The 27890-nt window shown below is 40.1% G+C and overlaps 1 protein-coding gene across 8 annotated transcripts; it reads left to right on the plus strand.

Annotated features, from left to right (window-relative positions):
- Positions 1-26: 26 nt before the first annotated feature.
- LOC117442689 (zinc finger protein 879-like) lies at positions 27-27890 on the plus strand. Of its 8 annotated transcripts, none has more exons than XR_011642907.1 (5): positions 27-201; positions 1498-1547; positions 7544-7618; positions 9010-9088; positions 9623-10559. XR_011642907.1 is itself a non-coding variant. In XM_071202464.1 (3 exons), the coding sequence occupies exons 2-3, from the start codon at positions 1506-1508 to the stop codon at positions 27566-27568; spliced, it is 993 nt and encodes a 330-aa protein (XP_071058565.1). In that variant the 5' UTR covers positions 27-201; positions 1480-1505; the 3' UTR covers positions 27569-27890. The 8 variants fall into 8 exon arrangements, 3 of the variants coding, with proteins under 3 accessions (XP_071058565.1, XP_071058564.1, XP_071058566.1); XR_011642909.1 differs by having other exon boundaries at positions 1503-1547; XR_011642908.1 differs by lacking the exon at positions 7544-7618 and having other exon boundaries at positions 1480-1547.

Raw genomic sequence — 27890 nt, forward strand, 5'->3', positions numbered from 1 at the left:
GGGCACCCCTGGTGTAGATGATTAGACAGGAAGCAGGGGGCGGGTTTCAGACACTGGACCTTCACACTCATGTGCAGTAGGTGGCGGTATGCACCTTTAAAGTTCTTTGCAATCCGCCAAAACGAGAGAAGAAGAAGATGCACCTTTAAAGTTCTTTGCAATCCGCCATAAACCGAGAGGAGAAGAAGGAGAAAAGAAGAGGTGAGTGGATTAAACACCTGCAAAGGTTTCATTAAGTGTATTTACACCTCTTAGCTTACAGTTAATCACGAATCAGAAGTTATCTTATTTAACACAACAGCTATAATCTTGGAAGAAAGAAACTCACAAAAAAACTTTAAAATGTGCGACAAAAATAGTCTCAATCTATCTTTAAATAAAGGCTAACAGCTACAGTCTAACAGCTACAGTCTAACAGCTAAAGTCTAACAGCTAAAGTCTAACAGCTAAAGTCTAAAAGCTAAAGTCTAACAGCTACATTCTGAAAGCTACAGTCTGAAAGCTAACGGCTATCGGCTAACAGCTACAGTTATTATTCCAGTTCGGCTCTGGGGAGTAACAGTTGATTTGTAATGCTCAGCTGACTTTATGTTAGTTATTTATTACACCAGTTGTCTTTAAGACGGTTTGAGTTGTTGTTTTGGTGCTCTTTACCATAGATATGGTTTTAAATGTATGCTAACTAGCTTATTAGCATCGCCATTCAACGCGACGTAGCATTTTTCCCATTGAAATGAATGGGGTTCTTCAGTTAGCAGCTAACGCTAAGCTAAGCGACGGTTTAGCTTAAATCATTTAAATAATGATTTATCTTAAACTGGGAAATGAATGTGTCACAGCAGAAGTGTTTTCAGGCATTACACGAGTTAAACATTTAAAAGATGCAATACGATATAATAAAAATGAAGCATTAAAGTATCTAAACTTAAGAATACACAATATACAGAAAATACTCTATACATGGAGTACATTAAACAGTCTCACTAGCTAATGTTTGCTTTCCGTTTTAACTTAGTGATAGTTACACACGGATAGTGTTATAACCGTGGTTCAAACAACCATTAATGTCAATTCCTATGTGAATAAAGTCATTTTAATGAAATAAAAGTGAACAAACTGCTGTAAGTTAGAATGTAAGTTGCTACACAGATTATGATGACTTATATCTAAATATTTGTATTATATTAATAATAATTTACACAGAAAACCAACTTTTTATCGTAATGGTTAAAGTCATGTGCATGTAACGTTAATAACTATCTGACCTTTCTATCATGTTCTTCTCTGCTTAGCATCACATCGACTAAATGGATCAATTTGGAACATGTTTACGTCACAGCAGCATAGATAAAACACTACATATAAGCATCTAGAAATAGAACATATCATTGAATAAACTCTTTGAATTCCTCCTCTTCACTCCTGACAGTTTATGATGAATTATATCTAAATATTTGTATTATATTAATAATGAAGCAGCTCTGTGGTCTTCATCAGGACAGCTGATGAGCAGCATGGAGGAGAAGAAAGAGACCCCTGGAGCTCAGGTCAGTGTGCACTTCATCACAATATATTCCTAATTCCAGCGTTTCCGCCAGGCGGGCGTCTTGCCTTCATTTGACGCCCTTATTCAGCTCGGAACGCCATCTACTAGGGGTGTAACGCAGGGCTCAACATTAAGGACTGCCCGATGGCCCGGGCCATCTAGTATTTAGCTCGGTCAAGGAAGCCTCACCTGCTGGTTGCCCGATCGGGCAATCTATTATGCCAGTATCATGCAGCTCGCGGATCTGGTAATGAGTGACCCGACAGGGAAACTAAACATATCTATAACTAGTTTAGGTAGTTTGAGAGGTAATTAAAATAGCTACGTGTGATATTCTAACCTGAAGTGTGTGTTTTGTCCGCTCACCGCTGCATGTGATTATGCAGAGCTGCGTGTCGAGTCTCGACTCGTCAGCAGCAGCTGATCTCTCTCTCCCGTCAGATTAGACTTCACTCGCGTTTATGTCCATATCGATCAGATCCAGCTAATGATAGGACTACCTGCTTATTAAAAGACACCTGAACAATAAGCGTCGCTATGCAACTGGGTGAGGCCACAAAGTATAGCGCAGCATTATGCTTTAGGGCTGCACGATTTTGGGAATAAATCTAATTGCGATTTTTCTGACAAATATTGCGATAAGAATTGCGATTTTTGTTTTTAAGCGACCCAACGGAAGTTTATTGTAAAATTAGGCCATTACTCCGGCTAGGAAGGTCGTATCAATGTACTCCCGTCTCTAGCACCCCGCAGCCCGAGCTACGAGTGAAAGAACTAAACTTACATGAAACTTCCGTTGGGTTGCTTTAAAGTCAAGCTTAAGTTTAAGATTCACCCTGTAATGGATGTAAAACATGTGATGGAGTATCACTAACCTGACTCAGATGGTTTGTTTCACCAAACCATCTAGGAAAGCTCCATAGGAAGCCATTTGGAAAGGGCAGGCACTTTCAAAAGCACTTGGCAGGTGATTGGATCAAGCTGTCTATCACCTTCTATTATGGGCCACTTCTGATTGGTTAACAATGGCTGGTACATGTGGAGCACAGCACTTCTGATTGGTGTGGATGACTGACACACAAGAAAAAAAAAAATTGTTAAAAAAAATCGCAGGCTTTGCGATTTGATAATTGCATCATTTCAAATTTCGATTTAAAATCGATTAATCATTCAGCCCTATTATGCATGTGTTTACATGCCCACCGGAACCCCGAGGCATTACCAACAGATCAACCCACACAGGACATCTCTTTCTCCACATTAAGTGTTAGACATTAGAGTTGACTATTCTTGTCTGTCACATACTCTTCTTGTCTGTCACATAAGTGGCGCAACTGAAGCGGTATTGCGCTAAAGGGAAACTATTTTGACCGAAGAGATTTAGATTTGCCGGCTAACGGGAACTATGAAGGTAGATATGGTGCAAAATGTGAGAGCGTGTAAAACCTGATTTGAGCACTTGCAGAAAAAAAATCTGAGTTTGTGTGCTTACATTTACACTTGTATAAAATATCCACGTAACTGTGAACCAAATGTACACTTGTATAAAATATCCACGTAACTGAATCAAATTTACACTTGTAAAAAATATCCACGTAACTGTGAACCAAATTTGAAGTCACAGAAGAAGAAAAAAAGTTTTGTAGCTTGTAGAAAAAAAAATGAACTTAGTGATGAAATGTTCACATGCAGAAAAATACATATTTTTTAAATATATTTTCCATTACAACTGCAACTTTATTTATTACAACCTCTCAAATCAGTCATTACAACTTGACGAATCTGCTCTGTGGCAGTATAAATCGACGAATCTGCGGTCTTGACTTTTGCTACACTTCTTGCGATAAATGTGTCGCAAAAGTAATTTTCACCTGTAGATGTGGGGGGAGGGAGGGGGGTTGGAGCGAAGGGGCGGAGCTATCAGAACAACGAGGCTTGGGTCAGTCACAGTCAGTCAGGTCGAACCGGATGACAGCGGGGCTAACTGTTCGCTAACGGTTCGTGTTGCTACCAGTCCGCTGACATGGCGCGTCAATCAACGGTAAGTTTTGCCCATTACTTGCCCAGTATTACTTTGAATATTATTATTGTGATTGAGGATTAAATCCGCTTTGAAGACCACCGTTTTATATCGTGCAGTTTAGCGGCGAAATAACGTCAGTCAGCCAGCTAATGCTAGCTTTGTTGAGTTTATGCTAGTGTTTAGAGTATAGGTGAGGTCCTGATAATTTATTCCGGTAAATTACTCTGACCTCACTAATTGACCGAAGTTACTGAGTCTATGTAAGTTTACTGCTTGGCTCAGATCCACCAAACGTCAGCAAGATCTCACCTCTAGTAACTCCCCGAAGAACCAGGTTCAATTAACTGCTGTTTCTATTCAGACAACTCTTTTTAATCTGTTTAAGCGATCCCGAAGGATTTTGGTATCAGTGAATGTGGTGTGTTCCTACCTAAACGTGTGTGTGTGGCAGGGTGCAGTCTTACCTTTGAAGCAGGAGAGGAGAGCACAGATTTTCCCTTTTTATTGTCCCAATCCAAAAGGTGAGATCAGTTTATTTGAAGAAAAAGTAGGTCCAAACCAATACAGAGTCTTTACCTTTTAACACATTATAATCATACAAAACATATCATGCTGGGGTTATATTTTTTATCTAAAACCTTAATTCATATTCATTCAAAAGCCCAAATCATGTATTCTGGTAGTTCTAGCAACGTCTTCCAGCAAAAGTCTAATCATGTATTCTGGTTCGTTCTAATAACATCTTCCAGCAGAAAACCCAAATCATGTATTCTGGTCGTTCTAGCAACGTCTTCCAGCAAACCTAAATCATGTATTCTGGTAGTTCTAATAACATCTTCCAGCAAAAGCCCAAATCATGTATTCTGGTAGTTCTAATAACATCTTCCAGCAAAAGTCTAATCATGTATTCTGGTTCGTTCTAATAACATCTTCCAGCAAAAAACCCAAATCATGTATTCTGGTTGTTCTAGCAACGTCTTCCAGCAGACCACTTACCGAGAGCCATCTAACCCAGCTCTGAGGGTCAGAGCTTACCGGGAGAGAGTATACCAGGGGTTTCCCCCTCTCTCTCCTTCAAATCATTCCACTCAGCAAACAAAGAAATTCACTCAGCATTTCATCCAAGAAATTCACTCAGCATTTCAACCAAGACATTCACTCAGCTTTCAATGAAGAAAATCAAGAGATATTTACCAAGTTTGAGAGAACCTTACCGAGAGCTATTAACCCAGCTCTGAGGGCCAGAGCTTACCAGGCGAGAGCATACCAGGGGTTTCCCCCTCTCTCCCCGACAAAATCCAAAAAAGCCAGTCTTTTTATGCTCAAAAAACCGGATAGAAAACCCACAAACACCTCCTCTATACCCAACCAACATATTCTATGGGCTCTGGCACAAAACACACCTTCCCAAGTTTGTGTAAAACAAAACATGACTAGACATATTCTATGACTATGACATAACCACCTTTTTGAGGCCTCAATGTGTTTCTCCTTAAGTCCGGAGCCCCTCTCCCTGCTGTGAGAGGAGAGGAAAGAAACTGCCTACTCCCTTATCAGTGACACCCATAAATCATTATAAGTCTTACACTCAATTTAACAAACCACTTTGTTTTGTTTATGCTGTAAATATAGAAAAACCCCAAATATGAAGCATTTTCATTGTGGGTTATACAAGAATATAATTGATTATATTTGATTATAACTAACTTTCGTTTTAAGTATTCAACATACTATGAAGCTGTCAACACCCTCTTTTTAAAACGCAAATTTATCAAACAGCAACAACTAAAATTGTAAGCATACATACATATTCAAAAACCATCAAGAAGCATTCTCATTATGGGTTCATACAAGAATATGATTGATCATATATGATTTATAATTAACTGTCGTTTTAAGTATTTACTTCATACTATGAAGCTCTCAACACTAGCTAAACAAGTAGTGGTTTTTTTTTTTCTAACTAATGGACAATTTTCGATTTAAACCTCTTTTTTTTTTTCATTTTTTTTCTAAACAAACCAGACCAAGGCAACATTTCAATACATATTTTCTTTAATAACACAATACAAATAAATGAGATTACCAAGTAGTCTAGGCCTATGTGAACAAATCAGTTGTTCAAGAATAAAAAAAATTAAATAAAAACAGCACCACGGCACTTGGCTGTCGTGCAAAGATTTTTTTTAAATCAAACTGAAAAAAAAGTCTCTTGTAGGCCATCCCTGAAAAAACTTGTAAAATGAAATACAACAAATAATAAATAATGATAATGAAATGAATAATAAAAAAATACCCTCAAACAAAATAACATCCCTTTAACTTTCTAGGAAGTTGTCTTTCTACAGACCTTACACAGAACAGTTGTTTGTTCTATGTATGACCGCTTGTACCCGAACCACTTCCATACAACTGAAGTAGCACCTTTTTTAGGAATGAGTTCTTCATCTGTGTTCGTGGACATCTTTATGGTACGTCTGTCGGTGAAGCGGTGAATGTGATTGTAGTAGGCTATGTGACTACCCGATCTGCAGCTCTGCTCATGCGCACAGTGTTATAAATTAAAATCAATGTTTTTGATGGCATAAAGTACCTTAAACATACCGTCAGTTTAAATGCTGTTTTATACTGAAAAACCAGAAGTTCTCGTGCGCAGTTGTTAAGCTTTTATTCTTAAAATCCTTCATCTCCGGTTAGCATTTAGCATGTGGCTAATATACCATTTACTATAGAGGTGAATTTAGTAGCGATATGACACGGAGTGTTGCACACCGAAACCTACTGATTTCAACACTACAACTACTGTATAGACGTCGAGATATTATTATTGCTGAATATTAAATGAAGGTACAGTTTATTTGAATACGTTTGTTTACAGACGTGGGTAGCATGAGACAACATCCGGAACTACCAGAAATGAAACCAGCCGTGAAGTTTTTCCTGTATTGAGTATTGATTAGTGTTCAAAACCATATTAAATGAAAAGTCATGAAAGAGATAAGGAGGAGAAAAGGCGTGTTTAGTTATATATGTAATGTACAATGTCTGAGTCCTCTGTTATGCTCAACAACGAACAACGAACACAGCATAACAACAGCAGATCGGGCAGAGCTGCAGATCGGGTAGTCACAGGCAATGTGGCTGAGTGTTGTGCGCGTTCTGGAAAGTGAGAGAGTAAGCTACTACGGAGTCCCTTAAAGCAAAACAAATCTGCGGAGTCTAGAAATGTTTTAAAATCGCAATTTTTCGGTTCAGCCATTTCACAAACCGTAGGAAAGTAAAAATGCAAATTAATTGTGAAAACCGAAAAAATCGCCCAGCCCTAGGTTGTAGTCTATACAGCAGTAATTCATATATTATAGCCTACTGCTTTGGCACTAACGGTTGATAACCGTTTATGAAAATAAAACCAATTGAACTGTACTGAAATAATGACAAGTTTTATAATTGTCTTGGGCTCCTGCTGTGTTTTTAAAGCCTTTGTAAATTATCCATGCTATTTTCTATTTAGAACGAAGACTTCAGAATCTTAAAATCCCTTAACGTTTGTATGCAATTGTGCTAAATTCAACTCTGGAATCAAGCAAATATTAATATGTTTGCATGACATTAGTTATTTATATTTTGCCATCACTGAACAATACGTTTAATACATTTAAGTCAAGCTAAGGTACATGTGTTACATGTGTACAGCTAGTTAGTGCTCTTACCTGTGATGCCTCCTCCAAACAGCATAATAACCAGACTGTATCATTAAAACTAAGTACCAGTTCTAGATCCTTGACTTTAGACAAACAATTCAAAAGACAACATGTATTTAAAGACCAATCTTTATTTGAAGGTGCCTCTTAACCTGAGATATTATACAGTAATAGTATTGACAATCTAAACAAATGGAGCAACTCAACAGTCAACTTTATATTTCTTATTGTCTAAAGCATTTATTATTTTCATTTTTCCCCTCTCATATTCAGTGTGGACGGATTGAGACAGCGTGGTGTCCAGAGGGCTGCAGAGACTTCAGGGAGAAACCTCCTTGTCGAAGTAGTGTATGTGAAATCAACCTCACAATTAGGGGTGCAACAACTAATCGACTTAATCGATTAAAATCGATTACCAAATTAGTTGGCAACTAATTCAGTCGTCGATTCGTTGGTGACGTCATCACATGTGTTCTACACCCCGTTAAACTCCAACGTTATCGCTCTTTGTTATCGGTACAGGAGACATTTAAAACATATGTCATATGTATTATTGCTACATAAACATTATATCGCAGTCTTAGTGTCGCCAACTCCGTTTCTAATATGCAATATGACTACAAAATGCGTCTATAATGTATTTTCGATCTTCCCAATTCAGACGAGAGATCTCTCCCCCGCCTGCTTGCGAGGGGGCGGGGCAGTTTACACACAAGCAGCTGCTAGTGCTACATGCATGCAACACACACACACGGAGGAGATGGCGGAGAGAACACGCTCCGAGGTGTGGTTAAACTTTAGCCGTCTCGATGTGGACAATGCTCGTTACCAAAAGTGCAATAACAGTTTATCATGTAAGGGCGGTAACACGAGCAATTTGTCTAAACATTTAGCAAAAGTGCTCCAGATCCAGGCGGAGAAATGCACCGGGTTCCTCTGTCTTTCAAGCAGCTCTGTAGCCCCGTCCACGAGTAACTTTTCCACGTCAGGTGTTATGTATGCTAGCAGCAACACACAGAGTTAACTCAGTTATAAAAACATAGGTTAATGATTAGAGGTAACTGAGTTATTTATTTTGTTAAAGTTTCAGCTATTCTGTTTACAGTTCTGTCATCACATTATTTAATATGATTTGTTAAAACATTGTTGTTTCTTTTGATGTGAAATATTATGCATTTAATTAAAATAAAAAGCAATGTTAGTTTTGTTCACAATTAGTTTAGTTAGTTTACCTTATTTCTTGTCAAAAGAACCGTTAATACTATCGTTAAAAGGACCGGATCGATGAGCAGTATCGATATAAGTAGTAGTACAGTTAAAACCTTAACAATCCGAATAATCGATTAATCGTTTCATTAATCGATAGATTAATCGATTATCAAATTAGTCGTTTGTTGCAGCCCTACTCACAATAAGATGTGTGTATATTACAATTATTAATGTCATATTTCAAGATGATTACTTAGATATTACAATATGGTTGGTTGAGCTGGAGTTCATTATTGAGCTTACAAGTTAACGTCACAGTCATCTGAAGAACGAACCCAAACCTTGTTGTTTTTATTAATTGTATTACAAATTGATATCAAATAAACGGTAAGCATTGGTAACACAATTTCTAAAGTTACAGTAAAATAAAAAAGACCCTGACTCGGACAATACACAATCCAACATGTTCAACATCAGTTATATTGTTTGTAGTCATGGTACTTTACATATATATATCTGTTTGTTTAAAGTGTCCAGGTGATGCAGACAGGCTGGTCCAGAGAGTGAGAGACAGAACTGGACTCCTCATAGCAGTCAACTTCAGCAAAGGTACTAAGACTCTTTTTTCATACTGTACACAGAATCAAGAAAGATATTGGTTTAAATGAAGTATTGACTTTAATACACTGATATACATTCCATTAAACAATACTAAATACTAGATCACCTACACATCAGTTAACTTGAGGGTTTTTTCCATGCAAAAAGTCACATTTAGATGTTAACAAGCAATATGACTTTGTAAGCTTTCTAATTTAATATATTGAAGGCAAAGATATTTAACACATAGTGAGAACTGCTACTATTTATCTCAATATTGTCTGTAAAAAAAACGTGGTAAGTTATTCTTTCAGTGAGACAACAGAGCAAGCTTCTACAGTTGCACTACGTTTTGATAAGTTAAATATTATTTTGATAATAACATATATTTCAATGTTGATGAATTTCATATTGTTCATTCATAATCTGATTACAATTCAAAAATAATTATATCAACAGCCCCATAACACACAAACACACCTCTTTCATAAATAACACACTTGTTCTGCAATAATGTTTTATGTTTCCTGTAATTTTTGTTAGGACATGCCCGAAAGACACGACATCTTCTCCTTCTCTGAGGGTCAAGAAGAACATCCAAGAGGAACATTAAAAGCTGATGTTATGAGATGTTAAGACCAGTACAGGACATTCACTAAGAAACTACTTTTATTGTGAAAACAAAGATCTGCACACCGAATATTTTTGTAGTCTATCAGGACCATCATTTGTTTGTGACGCTGCCTGCACCTCAGAGAAGGGGTGGTTATAGTCAGGCTTATAAAGTGTGGCGAAAAACATAGTCAGCTGATCGAATGCACCTATTTCCACATCTACACTCCATCAGCTGATTATTTCTATTTGCCTCGCTTTATGAGCTTCACATCACTTGTGCCTTGTACCGCAGAGTTTGCAACGTCACAAATAAATGGGGCCAATCTTCAGTCAGATGTGAATGTGTAATCTAACATTTTCAGTAAGAATAATGGACAAAAGGAGTGCAAATACAAATACAATTTCTTGAAATGTGAAGCAAAAGTTAATCAAATGTTTTAAATAAAAAGCACATATGGACAGAAGGTGTAAACCTATTAAATGTATAAGTAAACACATTTAGTCAAATAACGTGACAGACTAGGCCTGTGCAGTTGGTATCAGCTTTGCCCAGCATAGGCTCCTCTATCAGCCCTGGTCCTCCTCGCTGAGGAAAGACCCTCAGTCATCTCCAAACCAACAGACAGGACGTCCATCACACGGAGGTTTCTCCCTGAAGTCTCTGCAGCCCTCTGGACACCACGCTGTCTCAATCCGTCCACACTGAATATGAGAGGGGAAAAATGAAAATAATAAATGCTTTAGACAATAAGAAATATAAAGCTGACTCTTGAGTTGCTCCATTTTTTTTAGATTGTCAATACTATTACTGTATAATATCTCAGGTTAAGAGGCACCTTCAAATAAAGATTGGTCTTTAAATACATGTTGTCTTTTGAATTGTTTGTCTAAAGTCAAGGATCTAGAACTGGTACTTAGTTTTAATGATGCAGTCTGGTTATTATGCTGTTTGGAGGAGGCATCACAGGTAAGAGCACTAACTAGCTACCATCACATGTACCTTAGCTTGACTTAAATGTATTAAACGTATAGTTCAGTGATGGCAAAATATAAATAACTAATGTCATGCAAACATATTAATATTTGCTTGATTCCGGAGTTGAATTTAGCACAATTGCATACAAACGTTAAGGGATTTTAAGATTCTGAAGTCTTCTTTCTAAATAGAAAATAGCATGGATAATTTACAAAGGCTTTAAAAACACAACAGGAGCCCAAGAAAATTATAAAACTTGTCATTATTTCAGTACAGTTCAATTGGTTTTATTTTCATAAACGGTTATCAACCGTTAGTGCAAAAGCAGTAGGCTATAATATATGAATTACTGCTGTATAGACTACAACCACTACTTGTTTAGCTAGCATAAACTCAACAAAGCTATCGTTAGCTGGCTAACTGACGTTATTTTGCCGCTAAACTGCACGATTTAAAACGGTGGTCTTCAAAGCGGATTTAATCCTCAATCACAATAATAATATTCAAAGTAATACTGGGCCAGTAAGGGGCAAAATTTACCGTTGATTGATGCGCCATGTCAGCGGACTGGTAGCGACACGAACCGTTAGCCCCGCAGTCTCCAGTCACCCGAGCCTCGTCCTTCTGATGGCTCCGCCCCTTCGCTCCAACCTCCCTCCCTCCCCCCACATCTACAGGTGAAAATTGCTTTTGCGACACATTTATCGCAAGAAGTGTAGCAAAAGTCAAGACCGCAGATTCGTCGATTTATACTGCCACAGAGCAGATTCGTCAAGTTGTAATGACTGATTTGAGAGGTTGTAATACATAAAGTTGCAGTTGTAATGGAAAATATATTTAAAAAATATGTTTTTCTGCATGTGAACATTTCATCACTAAGTTCATTTTTTTTCTACAAGCTACAACACTTTTTTTCTTCTTCTGTGACTTCAAATTTGGTTCACATTTACGTGGATATTTTTTACAAGTGTAAATGTATGCACACAAGCTCCGATTTTTTTTCTGCAAGTGCTCACATCAGGTTTTCACGCTCTCGCATTTTGCACCATATCTACCTTCATAGGAACTCTGACATCGCCATTTTGTGTGCTTCGCGGATACGCTCGTCTCCTCTCTATGGGCTCAGAACAGTCTCATAATGCACACAGAAGGATCCACACTTGTGGTTTTTCAATGCACACAAATGTGTTCCGTTTCATATTCATGTAACTAAAATCCAAACACAGAAAAAAGTTTTACATATGTATTTTTGATCCTCACATATTAGTTTTCCGGTTAAAACCTCTGAACCTGCAAACAACCCGCTCTCTGTGCACGGATCACTGTGCATTCGTGTGTGGTGTTTTGAGACTCCCCTGATGGTCAGCCGATTCTTACTTGTAATTTTTCTATCTATAGCCAATCAGATGTCTCCTTCATTCTAAGCCAATCACATGAGCGCGCCCCACGAGGGTAGATTTATTGCGTTTATGACACTTCATGTACGCATTGTGCGCTGTCCGGTCAGCTCGCTAAACAGAGGGCGGAGCTTCAGGTGATCATGCAGAGCTGCGTGTCTCCGTCTCACTCAGCAGCTGATCTGATCTCTCTCGCGTCCGGTTACACTTCACTCGCGTTTATGTCCATATCGATCAGATCCACTCACCTGATCGGCCTTTATAGAGAGCACCGATCAAACTATTAAGAGTGAATATCGGCCGATAATGACCGGCGGTCCCCCCGTTGACAGGTCACTGTCTAGCACTGGCTTCGTAGTGCACTGATCGATTAGGCTAAGCTAACCTGTAGCTGCTCCCTCCACACTCACAACAACTTCATACAGACATAAATAAAGCAGCTGTATTCGCCACACAGGAAACACACATTTAAAACTGTTTTGCCTGCAGTTTTTGTGTACACAAGCATTCATCAAGGGTTCGGAAAGTGGCGCTGTACCATAATAATATAAAGGCTTGTATTTGCGTGCATTTCCTGTTCGGAAAGTGGCGCTGTACCTTAATAATATAAAGGCTTGTATTTGTGTGCATTTCCTGTTTGGAAAGTGGCGCTGTACTGAGAGTAGAGGTGTCCTGACATTAGCCTGCAGGCAGGCTCCATAGACCTGTCAGCTCCGGACTGCGCAAAATGCGTACATGAAGCGCTACGTCATGAACGCAAGAAATCTACCCTCGTGGGGGCGCTCATGTGATTGGCTTAGAATGAAGGAGACATCTGATTGGCTATAGATAGAAAAAATTACAAGTACGAATCGGCTGAGCGTCAGGGGAGTCTCAAAAACCCCACACACGAATGCACAGTGATCCGTGCACAGAAAGCGGTTTGTGTTTGCAGGTGCAGAGGTTTTAAACGGAAAACAAATGTGTGGATCAAAAATACATCTGTAAAACTTTTTTCTGTGTTTGGATTTTCGAATAATCGATTATTATTCGCCAGGGCTGCCGAATAATCGATTTTGATCATGGTTAGTTTCTGGCAACCCTATTTCTTATAGCTATGCAGGCATGAAGCGAGCAAACACAAGCAAGAACAAACAAGTGAAATGAAGAATAAAATTGAAATTGTACAATATAATATTGTGGTGGTTCATCTTAGGATAGAATTTGTTACAGCAGAAAGAGCCAAAGACAGCTTAATGTTACCTAGAAGCATGCATACAAACATGTTCAAGATGAAAAAACACGTCCTGTAAGCAGTTTCTGAGGATTTAGCAGCCAGGGTATATATTGCAACGTTATGAGGACATATATATATTGCACATATTCACGTATTTTGACAGCAAGGGGTGTTATATAGTCTGACCGTGCAGGAAGGAAGGACCTGCGCTATCGCTCCATGAGATAACGGTGAATATGTGGAACCCTAACCCTCATCATTCAAACCGACTATCCGAATTAGTCATTCAGGACAAAAACGCCCACTGCCAAAAACATAATATTAATAACAAATTCAATCTTTACAGCAACTTCAGTCCTAATCAAAATACCAAATATTTAACCTTTCTCAGGATTTTAACTCTTTAAATGCCATATTCAAAACATGAAATCATCTGTTGGTTTTCATGAGAAAAACAGAGAAAATTAGATATTTGATATATAATACATATCAGGGGACTGGCTTTTTACATGTTTTGAACACAGTCTTGGATAGGTCATGAAAAACAACAGTCACCACATCCCTCCACCACTCCATTCTGTTTCTCTCTGTTGTCCTTTTCAGTCTCATTTTAGTCACTTTGTGGACTATTTGAGTTTCTTACGGAGCGTTTTGTGTCTCTTTCTGGTCATTGTCAGTCCATTTCAAGTCATTTTGTGTCTCTTCGTAATCATTAAGAGTCTCATTAAAGACACTTTAAAGGTGGGGTAGGTACGAATGGAGAAACCAGCTCCAGTGCGCTAGAATTTGAAAGTAAAGTACACAACCGAAAACAATCTGCCCCTTCCTTCAGACTTCCTCACAGAGACCCTCCTCCAACACACACGAACGCGCACATGACCAATGAGGGCAGAGATCAGTTTGTGCACAGATGGAAGGCTGACAGGCAGGTAGGCCGTCCAGTTACTTTAGCCGGCTCAGATGATTGGTCAAGCTTTTTACAGCGCCACGGCTTCAAAGCACTTCATGTATTCATTGCTATCGGGATGTTCAGAGAAAATTAGATATTTGATATATAATACATATCTGAGGACTGGCTTTTTACATGTTTTGAATACGTGTGTACCGAACGAATATAACGTTAAACGTAAAAAATTGAGAATGTGAAACACTTTTTGGAAGTTATCTCAGGTGCTGCGTGGCAGTGTTCGAGTAGCATGTTCCTGCAACCCATGCTCCGGGCCGGGCTGCAGGAACGCAGCGTTCAGTGCAATTTCAACGCGCCATAGAGCGACTAAGTCATTTCATTGGACGAGAGACATACTATGAGAGCTGGTCACAGAGATGCGTTCAAATTTAACCAGTAATTTGAGGAACTGTCGAAATGGCAAACGCAGATAAAGTTGAGCTCGAAAATCCTCCAGCATCATTGAAGTCTCCGCAGGGCTCAACGCTAACTTTTAAAAGTGGTTGCCAGGCTGGCAACCAGGCATCAGCCTTTGGTTGCCAAAACTGAAAATACGGTTGCCATTTTTAGACACCTTATATTTTAAATAATGACGATACTATACATTACGCGGCTGGCAATACATCAAACTTTCACTCATGTGAAAAGGCATCACCAAACGTGAATATCACCGGTACCAAAAGAAAAAAGACTGAAGTGCAAACCCAACTCCCGCTAGCATGTAAGCCTCCACCACTCGCAGAGAGTTCAGACCAAGCCAAAGCTATTACAAACGCCAAGTATCCTTATGTTGCCATGCTAGCAAAGCGCTACCTGGCTGTGCTACCTCTGTCCCTAGAGAGGGTGCTCTCCACAGACATTGCTAGTGCCAGCAGATCTGCCCTTTCTGCAGCCATGTGGACAAGTTCATCTTTCTTTAGACAACAGGAAAACACAATGACAAGCAAGTCCTAATGTCAAGCTGGCTGCTTAGGAACAGTACAGTTCAGATACAGATTATTTCAGTTCATCGACATGCTGCACCTTAATGTTCATTTTATTATATTTTGTATTTATTTGAGTGAATATTCACAGTTTAATAATAATTAAAAAAGATATATATTTTATGTTTTGTGATAATTGTTTCTGCTACCGAAAACGTACCGGACTGAACCGTGACCTAAAAACCGAGGTACGTACCGAACCAAAATGTTTGTGAACCGTTACACCCCTACCATATACAGAGTAAAGCAGCGACTGTATTCGCCATGACACGGACAGTCTGTGGTTTGTACTTGTTTAACTTCCGCCATATTTGACAACTCCATACGAAAACTCTAATAGGACATTTGACGTCTAGGCGGCTGCCCGATTTGCATCGTGAGTCATAAACGTCTCAAATATCTTTATTAAAATATTTTGTTATTTGAAGTAAAATGAAGGACATTCACAGTTAATGCAATTGGATATAAATTATGAATTTCATACACATTGCATACATTCAGTCAATATTTCTTCAGTATGTATGATGGCTGTCTAACAGAAGTTACATCCATTTCTCACTTATTCTGACAATGTACTTAACCCAATAAAATGACCCAATAAAAGGAGTTGTTCAATAATAGTGAAGTCACGTTGTAATAACAATAACTCGTCTCTCTCGTTCAGATTAATATTGTCGGGTTTTTTGAGTGTTCTTTTTCTTCTTTGCGAAACGCCACTGTGTCAAATGTCCTATTAGAGTTGCCGTATGGAGTTGTCAAATATGGCGGACCATCTCGCACATGCGCACTGCAGATGGGGCAGGGCTGCAGATCGGGTAGTGACACACATTGAAGATGACGTCACGGCTCCGCCTACACTGCATTACTATAGTTACTGCCCCAGTTCCTAAACTGGAAACGCAGCATAAAGTGAGCCTGGCCTACCAAGGCCTAACTATACCGTACTAAGCCGTGCGAGGCCCTGCAGTGGAAATGCGCCATAAGTGGATGTCATTGAAGACCTTTCCAAGAGCAGTCTCAGTGCTGTGGTTTGGACGAAAGCCTGACTGGAACACATCCAAACAGTTATTTACATGCAAGAAATTACTCAACTGTTGAAAAACTACTTTTTCAATGATTTTACCTAGAAATGGGAGGTTTGATATGGGCCTGTAATTGTTCATTACTGAAGCGTCTAGATTATTCCTTTTTTAAGAGCGGTTTAATGGCTGCAGTTTTCAGGGCCTGTGGAAAAACACCTGAGTGAAGAGACTTGTTTACTATGTGAAGTAGATCTGAGGCCATGCAAGGCAAAACATCTTTGAAAAACCCTGTTGGAATAATATCAAGGCAGCAGGAGGAGGATTTCAGAAGTTGAATAATGTCCTCTAGGTTTTTATCATTAATCTGATGGAACTGTGTCATGGTGTTTGAATTGATGGTGGACACAGGGACAACACATCTGCTGTACCTGATGCAGAGGCACTGACTGCTGGTCTAATTTTCTGAATGGGGGGGATACTGACACTGTGGGGTTTGTTAGTCAGTCGACGGTAGCATTGTTTTTGTTTTTGGCAATGATGTCAGAGAAGAAAGACTGTCGTGCAATTTACAATTCCAAATGATAAAAGCCAAGTCTCTCTTTATAGATTTCAAAGTGAACCTGGAGATTTGTTTTTCTCCATCTACGTTCAGCTTTTCGACACTCTTTTTTCTGTTCTCACGGTCAGGGCCTTTCTCTATGGAGATCTTTTCTTCCCAGTCACTTCCTTTACCTTAGTTGGAGAAATGGCATCTATAACATTTAAATTATCTACTAGCTCATTTACTGAGATGTTAGCAGGGGCAAGTGTGGAAGAAACATCCTGAGTAAACATTTCCCGAGTGTTTTCAGTTAAATATCGCTTTGTGGTTACCTCTTTTTGAACATTTGTGTGAACAGAAATAGAGCTCTCAAAGGAATGGTCAGAGAGCGCAACATCAGTCACCACAACCTCAGAGATATTCAGACCCTTTGAGATCATTAAGTCCAGAGTGTGCCCCTTATTGTGCGTGGGCTCCGTCACATGCTGAGTCAGTCCATTGAGTTGATTGATTTAAAACAAGGGACGGTGTACATTAATCAACATATTAAAAACATGTAAAAGTACTCAATTAGCCAAAAGGCTAGTTTTCATCGATAGTCCCTTTGCCAGATGCTGATTGACATCCTAAAAGCAATAATAAAAATACCATGACATTGTTATACCATTGTACATATTTACAATAGATGACATCACTGAATACAGATAAGAGCAAGTCATGATAATAAATACAAACATGTACAATACGCACTCATACACACACCTACACATCAGTGCTGACACTGTTGATTATCAATGAGCCACTTTTTAACACTGTGCTTGAATGTGTAGTAGGATGAGGACTCTCTCATTGGTTGAGGTATTGAATTCCATTGATGGGATGCGTGGAATGAAAGACAGCCTGGCTGAATGCGCTCTTCCTAAATGGGATGGTGCGGCTAGTAGCCCTGGTTGAGGTGGACTTTAGGCTGATGCAGCCAGAGGAGGAGGAGGAGCCAACCCACGAGTGATCTTATAAACTAAGCAGATGTTTTTGTAAATTATGAGATTTTCCCAGCTGAACAGATTATACTTTTTAACAATGTGACAATGATGATACCGGAATGGCTTTTTGTCTCGTGTTCTGAGTGCTTGTTTATCACTAGAACCGCCAACGGGTAAATTTTACCCGCAGCTGTTTTTTTATTGTATGTAACTTTTTTTCAATAAAATATTAACGTCTCCCAGTCCGTGACTTTTCCTGAAAGTGTTATGTAACACCCTGTGTTGTTAAAAATTGTCAATATGAAGTCAGATTGAAAAAATCACCAAAAAATGGATATTTATACCTATTTCCACCAGCGGGTAATATTTACCTCATAGAAATGCAGCGCTCCTCGCGCTATTGATTTCGCGATCAAAATGATCAAAATACTACGGAGGGAAGATATTTTCGTTTGGAGGGGAAGCTCGCGAGTGTGTGTGTATACGTGTGTGTGTTTGTGTATTTTTGCGTTTGTGTGTATTGTGTTTGTTTCCCAGAGAAAACCCTCACGAGAAACACCGGCTGTTGTTATGCCTGCTGTGATGTTAAATTACTCCGTTCTCCGCTTGTAATTATGCCGTTACAAGCTTCAAAGTTATATTTATCATCTGAATTTGCCGAAACAAGTTTAATATTCTGAAAGCCAAGACTTTTTTTAATTTAAATTAGATGAAAACAAACTGTAACGGACCCTGCCGTGTTATCTATGATTACTATACTCTCTTATACGTTCATAATTTCAGCCGGAGGGAGGGGGAGCGGCGCTGCTGGAAGAGCAGATTGCGAGTGAGAGGTGCTTGTCTTCGTCCCTTTACAAGCTTCAAAAATGTATTTATCGTGTGATTTTGGAAATAAAAGTTTCATATTCTGAAAGCCAAGACTTTGTTTGTTTAAAATCAAATAAAACACCCGAACCCTGAAAAAATTGTTTTTTACGTAAATCCACGTTTATTCTGAAATGAGCCGTTGCGACTTCCGACTGATTTCGATAGAGCGGGTCACATATAATATGAAAAACTGAGAGTCCACAGATTATATTGGTATACATGTCATCCCTGGGCGATCAAAACTCACCGTTCTGTATGGTACATTGTACCTTGGAAATCAATAGCGGGTAAACTTTACCCGTTGGCGGATATAGGTATACAGCGACCTCTGGCGGTTCTAGTGTTATACAGTGATTCCAGTGGCCTTAGAGCTGTGGAGTGTGCATTAGACCAGCTGATCAGACAGTAGTTGATGTGGGAGAGGACCATGGAGTGAAGGTATAGCTTGGCTGCTGCAGATGATAGCAAGTTTCTAATGTATCTGTAATTTGACAGATTGAACTTTACTTTATTGCAGACCTTTTTGATATGGGTTTTAAATTGAGGTTTGTGTCAATATGTACTCCTAAGTAGGGATGCCAGCGATTATTCGATTATTCGAATATTCGCTACAGTCTCCATAATCGAATATTATTTTTAAAAATCGATTTTATTTATATATATTTATTTATTTTTTATTTATTTTTTATGGCTTAGTTTCAACCAAAATATATATAAATATATATATGCTAATAATAGTTATAGTATTAATAATTGTAAATGGTCATTGGTCACACCACCAGTTTGTTTTACTGTAAACTTGGAGGAAGCCTGCGTGCAGAGCAGACTGCTGCTGCAGCATGCTACACACCGACCCCGCTCCCACCCCCCCTCTCCCTCACATGTGCGACTAAAGATGAACAAAGCGGCAGGTAAAAAGAGTTCCTCCTTGTGGAACTACTTCGAATTTACAAGTCCAAAGGAAGTTAAATGCAAGCTCTGCAAAAATACGTTGGTCTATCACAGCTCAACCTCAACAATGCGTTGGCATTTGAGTGCGAAGCACGACAAAGAGGTTACAGAGAAAGACGCAGCACAGCCGGCCATTACCAACTTCACTTCAAGGCCACGTCGTTGTGATGAGATGCTTGTGTGTTGTTTGTACTGTTAAACATGTTCCAGTAAAGAAAACAACGGAATTCCGCGGAGGGGGGGGGGTCGGTCGAATAATCGATTATTATTCGCCAGGGCTGCCGAATAATCGATTTTGATCATGGTCAGTTTCTGGCAACCCTACTCCTAAGTACTTGTACTCCGAGACAACCTGAAGTCTCCTTCCAGAAAAGAAAACATCTTGCTCTGTTATAATGCTGTGGCCCTTGGAGAAGAACATACACACTGTCTTTGAGACATTTGGTTGCAAACAATTATTGTTAAGCCAGGATGTAATATTCTCCAACACATCATTGACCTTGGTAGCAGCCTCTTCTGCGGTTTTGCCATGAGTAAAAACAACTGTATCATCAGCATACATTAATACATCACATTCTCCACACACACAAGGCAGATCATTTACGTACATACTTGTTACGTCCCCCTCTAGGGTAGAGGAAATCAACATACACCAGAATGGAATTGGTAATAATTATAAATGGGTTTATTTTAAATAGCAGAGGTAAACAAAATGGCAGGCATGCAGCCTGGAACAAACAAAAGGGCCAAAAGGGCACAGGTTGACAAATAAGCAAACAAAGGGAGGACTCTAACAAAAGGAGTCTACTTGCATACAAGGAAATAAACACTATTGCACTGAATAAGAAACTAAACTAAACCTCACTTTAAAAGTGGTACAACTAACACAAATAATCTATACAAAAACACAGCTAAACTAAAGGCAACAGTCACAAAATCCTAAACTACTCTAACCTCTAACTAAGCTACTCTAGACACTACTAACACACAATATTACACGGAGATGGGCACACAAGCTTAACAGATCTGTCTAAGGACTAAGTAGCGAGAGGCGTCTGTCCCACACAGAGCCTCCAGAGTGATGATTGTCCCCAGGCTTTGAAGTCATCTCCAGCAGGTGCGTGCCGGCTTTCGTGCTCCAATCACAATCCTCAGGGGGCGGACCAGGAGATGGCAGCCAATGACGTCAGGGCAATTGCACTGCTCATTTACAAACAACATAGATGAACACAATAAAGACGACCCGGAAGGCAGCAGCCGTAACAATACTAAACGGGATTGTTAATTATAATGCTGTGGCCCTTGGAGAAGAACATACACTGTCTTTGAGACATTTGGTTGCAAACAATTATTGTTAAGCCAGGATGTAATATTCTCCAACACATCAGTGACCTTGGTAGCAGCCTCTTCTGCGGTTTTGCCATGAGTAAAAACAACTGTATTATCAGCATACATCACATTCTCCACACACAGAAGGCAGATCATTTATGTACATACTAAACAGGATTGGGCCCAATACAGAGCCCTGTGGTACTCCAGTTGACAAACACTAGACTTATGGTTCTCAATTTGAACACAAGGAGCTGTTGTTGAGATGATTGATGATTTGTTTGGAAATCAATTTCTCAAATACCTTGGATACTATGGGTAAGATACTGATGGGCCTATAGTTGGATGTCATGAGAGGGTCCCCACCATAGTTATCAAGAACACAAAACCGTTCTTTAGCCCCTCTGTCCTGGGGGTTGTCAACATGGATGTTAAAATCACCAACAATGACTAGACGGTCAAAGTCAAAACACACTATAGACAGCAGTTCAGTAAAGTCATCAAAAGAAGCTAAAAGAAGCTAAGAGCACAGCTGAACTTCCGCAGCCCTGGGGGGGGGCCCTACATTGGTTGTGATGACAGGGTTTGGTCAAGTTGCTCTCTACTGGTGAGGAAAGCGGCATACCAGTAAATCAGGTATGGATTTACTTCCATTTTGGCTATTTTTGACACCAAGATGTCTGCTTAGAGCTGCGTACCTGGACTCACATTCAGGTTCAGGTCCGGACTCAAGTCCAGAGGTTCAGGTTCAGGTCCAGATTTATAAGTCCGGACCTGAACCCATGGCTTGTGTCAAGTTGTGTGAGTAACTAAAGTGAACTTATTGTGAGCTAATTATCAATTGAAAATTAACTCATCAAATTCAAACTCGTCAGGTTTATTGCGCTCCCTTCCAACTTGTGTCTACATTTCTCTACAAAGTACAAATGTAAAAAAAACACTTTTTGCCACTTAGTCTACAAATGACTTATGACAGCAACTACAGTGAACTACTACAAAGTTCAAACATTTATTTCATTTACCAAACTAAAGTAACCGAAAAGTTCCTGAGCTGACTGAGCCTAAATCCCTAAAACGTTGCTGAAAGGTAGAGTGTAGAGTAGACTATACGCATTACACTGTTACACACCTACTATGTAGAGCAGTGACTACCAACTGGCGGCCCGCGGGCCACATCCGGCCCGCCAGACATTCTCATCCGGCCCGCACGACGGGGGTGACTGTGGCGTTGGCGGAGTGGTTACTGCGTTCGCCCCCCACCCATTTCTTTGTTTACAACGTCTCGTGAGTAAGGTGCAGTACCGGAGTCCAACAGAGGGGCAGCAGCTGCGGGGCAGCAGCTGCGGGACAGTAGACTGCGTACTGCGAAACCTTCCCTCCCCTGAAGAAGAAGTGATCTTTCGTTGTGAAGAGTCTGGTTAATGCGCTCCGCACCACAGCAGTAGCCCCGCTGCGACAGAGTCCAACAGAGAGGCTGGAGCTGCGGGACAGTAGCCTAGAAGCAGGGTTGGGTTGTAACGGAATACATAACGGCGTTACGTAATCAGAATACAAAAATCAAGTAAGCTAACTGTATTCAGCTGGCGTTACATTTGAAAAACGAGTAATCTGATTACAGTTAATTTCGTAAACCTGAAGTGAATACATTTTGGAATACTTATTGGAATTATTGGTGAAAAGGTTTCCTCACAAAATGTAATATTCATTACCGGCAGAACTGTGTGCACACTGCACAGCGCTGCAGCTTGTCTGTGAGCAAGAGAGAGATGCAGCGTGTCTGTGAGGCCCCGCCCCCGCACGCAGATGAGAGAGATCTCTTTTAAAATATATTGAAAGTTAGAAACGGAGATGGTTGGATAAAATGTGCAAGATAACGTTTATGTATCATTTCTTTATTGTCGAAATGATGACATTTCATAACGGGATGAAATCAAAGTGAATGGCCTGCTGCTGCTGAATGCATGGGGCAAGTGACTGGAAAAAGTTTTAAAAGTTATTACATCGTTTCAGATAATAAATAATAATGATAATTCATTCTATTTAGGGGTTTGAGTTCTTGATAAGCCATGAAAACAGTAAAATAAGTGTCTCCTGTGCACCAAAACATACCCATCTGTTATGGAAAAAGAAAGTATTCCAAAAGTAATCTGAATACTATTTATAAAATTCTGGGCTATATAAAAATCGCTGGCCCGCGATAGTGTCTATTGGTTACATTTCGGCCCTTGGACAAATGTAGTTGGTGATCCCTGATGTAGAGTATACACTGTAGTGACTGTACAGTCAGAGTGTACTGTACTGTCTGTACACCATGTCTTTTCTACAACTCTACATGTGTACATTATATAGTACATACTACATACATAGTGATGTACATACTGTTAGAAATTAAAATCAATGTTGATATGGCGTAATTTTGAATTAAATACACTATTTAATTTAAATCAGTTTTATTCTGAAAAAAACAGAAGTTCACACTATTAACTTAATAATTGTATTCTGAAATTGTTTCACTTCCGGTTAGCATTAGCATGTGGGGAAATGCTACGTTTTCAAACCGTGAATCGAAGCACCGAGCATACTGGGATTAGCACTCATTTATTCACACTGAATAACATTTATCAGGGAATGTTTAAATAACCACACACACCAGAATATATGTAAGTGCTAGTTTTTTTGCGAGTCCAAGTACCGGTTCCCGATGTTCCGGTTTTAACCGGACTTGAACCGAAACTTTTTACAAGTCCAGTACCGGTTCGGCGTACCGGTACGCAGCACTATGTCTGCTTGTATTGTGTTGCTGCTGTCTAGGAAGAGGGCTCTTGCATAGGTGTGACGTTTATCTAAATGTTTAGTGATGATGTGAACCAGAGTAGCAGCAGTACCACCCCCTTGCTTATAGGCAAATTGGTATGGATCAAGTAGGTCTTGTCCGTCACAATAGGTTTAGCTGAAGAGGTTATTCCTGTCACGGTTCTCATGGTGGCCGACACTTTTTTGGGGTCTTTGGCTTTAAAAGCATTTCCCAAAAGCTCTCGTGTGTTTTGATTCCCTCCATTTGACTTTCAGATCTTTCTCCGTCTGTTCAAGTGCTTCGTAGTCTTTGTTTTATGTCCTTAGTCACATATGATTTATTACTTTCTTTTCTGGTTGACTTCCTTTGAGTTTGGTCTTATCCACTGGTATCATATTCACAACATTATGGTCCAAGTTCAGTATTGGTGGTCTTTATTTAGACACATAGGCTCCTTTATCGTGAACAAAGCATTTGTCCAGGATATTGTCTTTCCTGCTGTGATCCCTAACATACTGCTGGAACCCAGGTAACACAGTCTCCAGGCGACATTGCTTCATGTCCCGAGCACTATTGCCGGTGCATCGGTGGCTGAGTTGCAGCTCGTGAACACAGTGTCCTCTGCCGCTGGGAGGCACGTAAACAACAAACAGTAAAATACACCCGTATTCTCTAGGCAGATAAAAGGGTCTTGACGTCATGCTGAGAATTTCTACGTTGGGATTGCAGGTTTTACATTTGACTGAGTATGATCGGCACCACAGATCATTAATATACACACAAATACCGCCTCCTCTGGTTTTCCCCAAGTTCGCATCCCTGTCTGCTCGAACAAGGGTGAGTCCGGGTACTTCAAAGAGAGATTCAGGCATCGTAGATTGGAGCCAACTTTCCGTGAAACATAATCAAGAGGCCTCGAGAAATTCATGACAGTACCTTGTGTATGTCCTTAGTGTGTCCACGTTGTTGCTCAATGAGCGCAGGTTTGTGAGAATGATGGATGGAAGTGGTGGCCGGCTGAATCTCCGCCGTATTCTGAACGCCTCCCCTCCTTCCTCGTCTCTTTTTCCTGGTGTTTCGAAGAGCACAGATGGCTTGGTGTATTCGTAGGAGGCCGATATCGCATTGTAGCTCTAGCATAGCCTCGCGTCTGTAGCAGCGTAGAGGCCGGGGCTCCTCGCTATAGCTGTTCGTGCTGTCACTCAGGTGTGTCTTGGAAAGTTCAATGGCCAGACATGGTCTGCAGAAGGCAAATGTAATCCACAGGATCAAAAGCATGGTCTCTCAAAATGACGTTTCATACAGACACAACAAAGTTTAGACAAAAAAACAAAACACAAGAGGAACGGAGCATACTGAGACTCGCAGTGACTGGATGCCGTCTCCCTCTGTCTCCTGTATACCAGAGGTGGGAGTAAGTCATACATGTGAAAGTCTCAAGTTACTGGGGTGAGAGTCAAGCAAGTAAAGTCCTACAAAATCCTGATGAATAACCCCAGTTTAAATCAGTTAAAAGACAGTGGTTATGAAACTAGAGTTTTATTTTCAACATTAACAACAATGGAGAGTGGGGCTCTGAAATCATAAATCAGGTAATAGGAGGAATAATAAAATAATAATAATTCCTTACATTTATTATAGCGCTTTATCAATGACTCAAAGCGCTTTTACATATACACACATTACACATATATCATACATGCAATGGTCAGATACTGTGGACAATACCCACAGGAGCAAGTTCAGGTGAAGTGTCTTGCCCAAGGACACACCGGCTTTACAGACGCAGCAGCGGCGGGTTTCACCCCTTGATCTGATGATCATTGCACAGCGCACTGCGCCACACCGTCCATCTTCACGCCTCGAGGTGCTTTTACAAGTATACATTGATATTATACATGTACTGTGGACAATACCCACAGGAGCAAATCCGGGTGAAGTGTCTTGCCCAAGGACACAACGGCCTGACGCAGTGGCTGCAGGAGCGGGTTTCAAACTGGAGCACCCCCCCAGCACTCCCTTTTGATCTGATGATCGGATGCACAGACCACTGCGCCACCCGTCCCGAATAATTGTAATAATGGAATAATTGTGTGTGGGGGTTAAAACGTAGCAGCCTGCGGTCGCTCGTTAGCTGTTCTAATGAAGGGAAACACAGTGAAGGCACAGCTCTTTGCAGCTGGTGCTGCTCTTCTCAGATTCTGCTGAGTTACACATTACTCCCTCCTGGTGCTGCAGAGATTTCATGAAGTGAAGGAGGTTTTCTTCTATGAAGCAGCTGTGGGCAGCAGATACTGTGAGAGTCAGACATGAATACATAGGTCAAGGCAGACTGGTTCACAGACTCTCCTGTTTTGCCGATCCGGTGCTTGAACAAATAACTCTACACCCCTGGCTGAAATGTCCATAAAATGAAGTCCGAGTTTGAAATATATCTCAAATAATTTATGTATTTCCCCACATAAACATAACAATCTGCAATGAAAGGGCTGTCTCCTGTGCGCTCCACTTTCTACTTTCTCCTGCGAACGAGACTTTCTCTCTTTTTTTTCTTTCATTGCCCTCTTTAAAAAGTAAAGTCCTTTTGAGTCATCTGTCTCAAGCCTAAGTCTCAGGTCATGAATACCAAGTCAAAGTCAAGTCGAGTCTTTTATCAATGTTAGTCAAGCAAGTCTCAAGTCAAAAAATAGGCAAATCAAGTCATGTGAATCAAGTCATGTGACTCGAGTCCCCCACCTCTGGTATATACTTTGGTTAGAATATTGCTGTATTACTGTATCAAATATAATAAAGACAAACAGTTTATAAGTAGTATTTTGTTAACTCAAGGTTTATATTAAGTGAGTTTTTATTGTGTTAACTTGTGTATTTATGCTTTTTAGATTCACTTTCTCTCTTTCTCTGTCCGTCTGTTCTAGAAACCGAAAGGAAGAGAGAGACGTCACAGCTGTCAGCAATGTGACAAATCCTTTACAGCATCTGGAAGTTTAAAGCGCCACCTGCGTATTCACACAGGAGAAAAACCGTACAGCTGTGAAGAGTGTGGGACAACTTTCACTCAATCAGGTGATCTCAAAACACATCAACGTATTCACACAGGAGAAAAACCATACAGCTGTGAAGAGTGTGGGACAACTTTCACTAGATCAGATGCTCTCAAAACACATCAACGTATTCACACGGGAGAAAAACCTTACAGCTGTGAAGAGTGTGGGAAAACTTTCACTCAATCAGGTGCTCTAGAATCACATCACCGTATTCACACTGGAGAAAAACCTTACTGGTGTGAAGAGTGTGGGAAAACTTTCACTCAATCAAGTGCTCTAGAATCACATCACCGTATTCACACTGGAGAAAAACCTTACTGGTGTGAAGAGTGTGGGAAAACTTTCAATAGATCAGATGCTCTCAAAACACATCAACGTATTCACACAGGAGAAAAACCTTACAGCTGTGAAGAGTGTGGGACAACTTTCACTACATCAGGTGATCTCAAAACACATCAACGTATTCACACAGGAGAAAAACCTTACAGCTGTGAAGAGTGTGGGAAAACTTTCACTCAATCAGGTGCTCTAGAATCACATCACCGTATTCACACTGGAGAAAAACCTTACTGGTGTGAAGAGTGTGGGAAAACGTTCACTCAATCGAGTGCTCTAGAATCACATCACCGTATTCACACTGGAGAAAAACCTTACTGGTGTGAAGTGTGTGGGAAAACCTTCACTCAATCAAGTGCTCTAGAATCACATCACCGTATTCACACTGGAGAAAAACCTTACTGGTGTGAAGAGTGTGGGAAAACGTTCACTCAACCAAGTAATCTCAAATCACATCTTCGTGTTCACTCAGGAGAAAAACCATAGTGGGTTTCAGAGTGTAGGAGCCGCAATTAAAGACCCCGTGAAGTGTGCGCCTGTGCATGATCTGTTATGCTAATACGTATTGTAATGGCAATTTCCTGTTCCTATGTCCTATGTATTTTTGCCATTACTTCACAGAAGGGCTGAAGAGTGATCCAGACGCAGACACATACAGATGACTTTCCGGTCCTTTGTTGCAGTTTATAATGAGGTTTATTCAGCGTTTACATACCAGGGTTTAATTGTACAGTTTTAGTTTGTTGTGATGAGCATCTGCCGGGCTGGTAGAATCGGTATGCTCTCTCCTTCTGTGTCCTTCCTCTCC

The sequence above is a fragment of the Pseudochaenichthys georgianus genome, unplaced genomic scaffold, assembly GCF_902827115.2.
Source record: "Pseudochaenichthys georgianus unplaced genomic scaffold, fPseGeo1.2 scaffold_454_arrow_ctg1, whole genome shotgun sequence".
NCBI classification, from domain to species: Eukaryota; Metazoa; Chordata; class Actinopteri; order Perciformes; family Channichthyidae; genus Pseudochaenichthys; species Pseudochaenichthys georgianus.